At 37.9% G+C, this 6,109-nt stretch overlaps 1 protein-coding gene across 1 annotated transcript in view; it reads left to right on the top strand.

Annotated features, from left to right (window-relative positions):
• Nucleotides 1-4,404, top strand: part of LOC122073919 (CDPK-related kinase 5-like) — an 11,274-nt gene extending 6,870 nt beyond the window's left edge. The window contains exons 5-11 of the mRNA XM_042638635.1: nucleotides 692-770; nucleotides 869-1,165; nucleotides 1,264-1,376; nucleotides 2,300-2,407; nucleotides 2,489-2,551; nucleotides 2,672-2,839; nucleotides 3,876-4,404. Coding sequence (XP_042494569.1) covers nucleotides 692-770; nucleotides 869-1,165; nucleotides 1,264-1,376; nucleotides 2,300-2,407; nucleotides 2,489-2,551; nucleotides 2,672-2,839; nucleotides 3,876-4,016 — 969 coding nt within the window. The 3' untranslated portion in view covers nucleotides 4,017-4,404. The remainder of the gene's footprint in view (nucleotides 1-691; nucleotides 771-868; nucleotides 1,166-1,263; nucleotides 1,377-2,299; nucleotides 2,408-2,488; nucleotides 2,552-2,671; nucleotides 2,840-3,875) is intronic.
• Nucleotides 4,405-6,109: the final 1,705 nt, after the last annotated feature.

The raw sequence follows: 6,109 nt of genomic DNA, 5'->3' as shown, positions 1-6,109 counted from the left end.
TAGTATTTGTTCTACTGATTGAAAAAAAAAAAAAAGAAATGTCAATGACTGCCACCTCTGGGGCTTCATCAGAATTTCATATTTGAGTTTTTGAATATAGGCTTTTAGAAGCCATATTTTGTCATGTTACCAGAGAACCATGAAAAGACACATAAGATTCTTTGTTCTATTTACAAGATTTATTATTGGAAAGGTAGGAAAATTTTATGTGAGGAGGATGGACTAGGGAATGCTGGTTCTTGAAATTAGTAAAGCAGTTGGTAACTTTAGATGCTGGACTCATTAACCAGCTTGGCTGATTACATGCAGAGGTTTTTAGTTGTGCACTTGTATCCAAGTTGGTTCCTCAAAAAAAAAAAAAAAAAAATCATTTACATCAGAAGAGGCTATTCTCTTTCTTTCCCATTTTATTAGCAAATTGATTACCCAATATATTCAATAAATATGCCACAATTGTTTGAGAGGAGAGGCCAGTCGAATATGTAGGCATGTACTATGCAAAATGACAGTATACCCAAGATTTTTTTTACTATTTGTTCATCAATACCTTCTGGTCAATCTCACTCATCCTGTAGAACAATATCCTTTCGAAACAAGTACTTGTTTTTTTACACTGTTTCCTGCCTCTGCAGCTAAACCAGATTGCATTTTTATGTATTCTTACCTGAAATGTACCATTTTTCTGGGTCAGAATTTCCTCTTCACTTCTAAGGATGAAAACTCACAGTTGAAGGCTATAGACTTTGGCTTATCGGATTTTGTCAAACCAGGTTGGTCCTGACTCATGATTTGACCTATCTGTTGGTCTTTTAGGCGCTCCTGCCTTAACTGTTCATGAACAGTTTCCAATGATTCAACTGGTATGCAGATGAAAGGCTAAATGACATTGTAGGAAGTGCATACTACGTTGCACCTGAGGTTCTTCATAGATCTTACAGTACAGAGGCTGATGTATGGAGCATCGGTGTGATTGCTTATATTCTTCTATGTGGAAGTCGCCCCTTTTGGGCGAGAACTGAATCTGGCATCTTTCGAGCAGTCCTGAAAGCTGATCCAAGTTTTGATGAACCACCTTGGCCTACTTTATCTCCCGAAGCTAAGGACTTTGTCAAGCGTCTATTGAACAAAGACCCACGCAAAAGAATGACTGCTGCTCAAGCTCTATGTAAGTGTCCTCATCCCCTGTCAAGAGAGAGTTGTCTGGTGTTATCTTCCTAATGTACTATTCTTAATTTGTTTTTCTTTTTCCTTTTCTCTTTTCAGGCCATCCTTGGATTAGAAACTATAATGATGTAAAAGTACCCCTTGATATTCTAATTTTTAAACTCATGAAAACGTATATGCGTTCATCATCTCTGCGGAAGGCAGCTTTGAGGGTATGGATTTGTTGATATCATTAAAGTATATGCTTCTGTATTTGCTTCTATTTTCCATTGCCTATATGTCCATGAATGTGAGGTGGGTTACTTTCTTCTTTGTTGTGGTTAATATTTATTTGTTTTAATTTATTTTTGTTTAATATAGTGAATCGCCACAGGATGGATAAGAATTGTGAAATTTACTGTAGTTTCTGTCGTTCACTTATGCCTAGTGGTTATTTCTGAATGCTACATGATTGCCTCATCTTCTTAGCTTAAAGATCTCAGGTAGTATTGTAGTACAAACTTTCTGCCCAAAGGCTACTTGACTCAACTTATGAGATTTGTATCAAAATATGTTATCAGTTAGACATGTTATCTTGCAGGGGGAGGACTTCAGTAATAGTTCGATATAAGTTCAATTCTGTAGCTTAATCTGTTGGCTTTCTTCACTGCAATCATGATGTTGCAGCTTGCAGGTAGAATCAGAAGTACATAGAGACCATACATAGTGCGGTATCTCTTAAGTGGTTGACAGACTATGATACATGGACCTTCATTTTAACTAAATGGTCCAATTTAGGATGCAACTCAACTCTGGACATCTTTTACAAAACCAATTCTATAATCTTAACTGTAATTTTTGCATAATACTGCAAATAGAAGTTACTACTTGTAGACATACAATGCACCAATTGTCACATGGCATTTGGAGTCCTTAATCACGTGTTGCCAGTGGGCAAGTGTATTCTTTTAATGCTAAATTTCTTATCGATTATCAATATGAATGCTTCTACATTTTTAAATGTAGGTTGGAACTAGAAAAGCGTTGCTTGCATTAATATTTGATTTCCAACAGAAGCCTTGCTTGTATTAATATTTGATTTCCATCAGAGATCATTTTTTCCTATTATCTTTTCTCACGTGCTTTTCTGTGACAGGCACTGTCGAAGACATTAACAGTGGATGAACTCTTTTTTCTGAAAGAGCAGTTTGTGCTATTGGAGCCAAATAAAAATGACAGCATAAACTTAGAAAATATTAAAGCGGTTAGTTTTTTTTATAATGTTTAGATTTCTTCTCTGGGTACTTCTGGAAGATGTTTTGAACGTTTTTTTTGCCCTTGCCAGGCCTTGATGAAATCTGCAACAGAAGCAATGAAGGAGTCTCGGGTCCATGAATTCCTTCCATCGGTACATTTCCACCTTGACTATTAATGGCGAATGAACTTTTCCCTTTAAAAGGACTTTGGTGTTATAGATAAATGATTTTAGAATTCTCATGGTTTTGACATTTGCTCCCTTCTTTATCAGTTACTTGCACTTCAGTACAGGAGGATGGATTTCGAAGAATTCTGTGCTGCAGCTTTAAGTGTACATCAGCTTGAGGCACTTGACCTATGGGAGCAACATGCTCGTAGTGCCTATGAACTCTTTGACAAGGATGGGAACAGGGCAATTGTCATTGATGAACTTGCTTCGGTATGTTTTTCACTGTTGCCCGCAAGTGCTGAAGAACTTTATGTTGTATGCTATCCTAGAAAATTTTCCCACCTTTCCCCTCGGAAGAAGTTGTTTAGCCAACATAAGAATGGTCTGGTGCTGAGAAATCTGGGAATTTTTATATTCCCAGGTGAGACATTCAGTCAATGGATCTCTATGATTGGGTTGGTTAAAAAACTAATCACACCAACACAAGTAGTCAACTAATTATGGCTTTATTAAACACCCCACCCCCACACCACACCCCCCCCCCCCCCCCCCCCCCAAAAAAAAAGAAAAAAAAAGAAAAAAAAAATCCTAAATTATTATGGCTTTGAATCTGATTCTTTGTGGAAAGAGTTGATGGATCTGGGAGAAGAGTTTTGGAATGAAAATTTTAAATTATCGGCCTTGGAGCTCATGTGATTCCTTTAAGAACATTTGAATTGTTGGGAATTATAGGTGGAAACAGGGAATTGTTCATTCTTTGTGTGTGTGCGTTTTAGTAAAATTCATGAGAATATAAGAAACATTTGAAAACGGTAGGAACAGATACAGCAAAGAAACGCCTATGAATACTCTCAAGTTATTATGTGATTGCTAATAATTGTCCGAAGAAAAGGTTGTGACAGTAAAAACAATAAAAAAATATTTAATAATAATATGGAGAAAAGAACCCTGCCCACTTGTGTGCCTCCATGCCTAGACAGATGGGTGTAAAAGACTGGATTGGCTCTCAATTTGAAGGCGTTGCCTAGGTGCCGCCTAGGCGTCCAGGCGATTCAGCCTGGACTGGCAACTTCTTGGTGTCACCTTAATTTTTTACCCTTCTCCATCGCCTTGGGTCACCTTGGGTCGCCTTGATAACTATGTTTTACTTTATGCTTTGTATAAAATTTTGGTAGGATGACCCTGATCCCTGGGTAACCTAGCCATGTTTTCTAACTTGCTTGCTTGTTAGCTTGAATTTGTTCTATTGTTGTACTTTGCATGCAAGAACTTAGAATGAGCTTTTATTACAAAATTTTTGTTTCAGGAACTTGGACTTGGTCCTTCTGTCCCAGTCCATGCCGTGCTTCATGATTGGATAAGGCACACCGATGGGAAGTTGAGCTTCCTCGGGTTTGTCAAATTGTTGCATGGGATATCAAGTCGAACTCTTGCAAAGGCTCAGTAAGTTTTAAACAGGTAAATATATGCCTATGCATGTGGATACTCCAGGAGGTACAGTGGCCATAATGTTTGGCTAATGAAATTAAAAAGAGATGGCTGTTTACCTTGCCGGCATGAAGCCACCAACCTACTTGGCGCGAATAGCGGGTGTTGTACGGCAGTGTGTATCAGGGAGGTGGTGGGGCTGTCCATATAGAAACAGGAAGTCTATAATTGTGTAAAGGTGTGTAATTAGCAAGGTGATTGCGGCAGAAAAGTGATCTCAGTAGTACCAGGCACAAGAGATGTCCGATGGGTTCCTAGTGGCATAAACTTGGTGTAATCAACCAATCTGCCTGGAATTGCTAAATTGCTTTTCAGAGTGGAAATGAAAAATCTGTGTCTTTTGTCTCTGTGATCCGTCTGTTTTTCCTTCTCTTTCCCTTTTTCTTTTAGTCATTTTGAAGAACCAGATCTTTTTTATTATATGTAGACTTGTAAACGCAGCCGACGACATTCTAGAAAGAAGAGCAAGTGTGCAGGAGTAAATTACCCCACTTTTATCTGTCAAGATGTCAATAACAGGGACTTGAAAGGATAAATAAACGTCCCATAGTCCAGTTAATACTGCAATTTTAAGCTGGGTGAATGAGACTGGTTGAAACGACCCAACCCCCCCCCCCCATAAAAAAAAGGGAGGAGGTTAGGTATGTCATCGGCTTTTTTGGAACTAGGACTACCAATGGGAGGGTCAGGATGAGAGGGGCATAAGAGACTTTTTCAAGGGGAAGAGGAAGAGATAGACACAGATCTGGTATGCTACCCTTTTCTTATAAAAGAATTCTATAATTATTATATTAATTATTTCTTAGGAGGTCTCGTGACCACGGTGCTAGCACAGGGACCAACCAAGGGAAGTGCATAGGCATCCAAATAGGCGAAGGGTGGTCTTTTTCCCATCTCTGTGTCTGGGTATAGGGATGCATGATAAGGTAGCCATCCTTTTCCCTTTTTGTTTAAATGTGTGAAAATTTGAAATCGAACCAATAATAGATCGTTGAACGAAATGATCAAACCAAGCATAATTAGTAATGATACTTTTCAGATGTAATTTTTATTTTATTTTTAAAATTCAAGAGATTTAATAACTAAATATAGAATGATTTGGAATTAGTTACACAACCGTGTGGGGAACATTTGGCAATCTTTTACCTCTACCTTTCGATGACAATTTTATCTAAAACAGACAATCCAGGGCTTATCTTAGGAGGAAATCCAGTCTTGCCATTTTGACCTATCCTATTTTGGTTTGTGGAAACAGTTTTTTGACCAACTCTGGTTGGGCTTTTGGTACTTTATTTCACGAATAATTTCTATGTATTGAAACAGGAATTATGATGACTAGAAAGAAGATGGGAGTGGAAGCAAAAGGTCCCTTCATGTCTTTACCGAAAGTTTCTCATATGGGAATAAAGATTTTCATAAGTTTAGATCGTATCTCAAGAGCTCTTTCAACACATACTTACATAGTATCCCCATGAACTCAAATAAACGACAACCACATTGCACCTCTTCTAGTAGAGAGTTGTACATCATCATGCATTTTTACTCACTTGGGACCTTAAAAGCGCCTACCCTAAACTTTTGAAGTGGCCCTTCAGCTGACTCCTCTTTAGTAGATAAGCTAAAGTTGGTAATGAAATGTTTCTTAAACATCTCAAAGATCCTCCTTGTGTACACCTTACCTGCATGCTTTTCTAGTAGATGTTGTGAAGATAATTGAGGTAATTGGGTAGATGTTCTCAATTTTGCCTCACCTTCCTTCTCTCTACGTCTAGCGATAACCTTTTCATATTGCTTGACAAATTTATACAATGTCATAGTGCCCTTAAATACCCTTGAAAGTAACTGTTCATCCCCTCATTTCGTTGTGTTGAGCTGATCTTAGCAAAAAAAAAAAAGTTTTTTAAATAACATGGCACTCAATGCTCCTTTTGGGAAAACTTATCACTCAACCAAGAGTTGTCCTTCAAGTTATATTTCACCATCATCGCTTCCCATCCTACAAGAAAATTTTCCTTTGTCCATATATGATAGATGCATTGATTCCATTCCATC

Source organism: Macadamia integrifolia, chromosome 3, assembly GCF_013358625.1.
Source record: "Macadamia integrifolia cultivar HAES 741 chromosome 3, SCU_Mint_v3, whole genome shotgun sequence".
NCBI lineage: Eukaryota > Viridiplantae > Streptophyta > Magnoliopsida > Proteales > Proteaceae > Macadamia > Macadamia integrifolia.
Note: the sequence above shows the minus strand (reverse complement) of the source record. Positions and strands in the feature narration are given on the sequence as shown.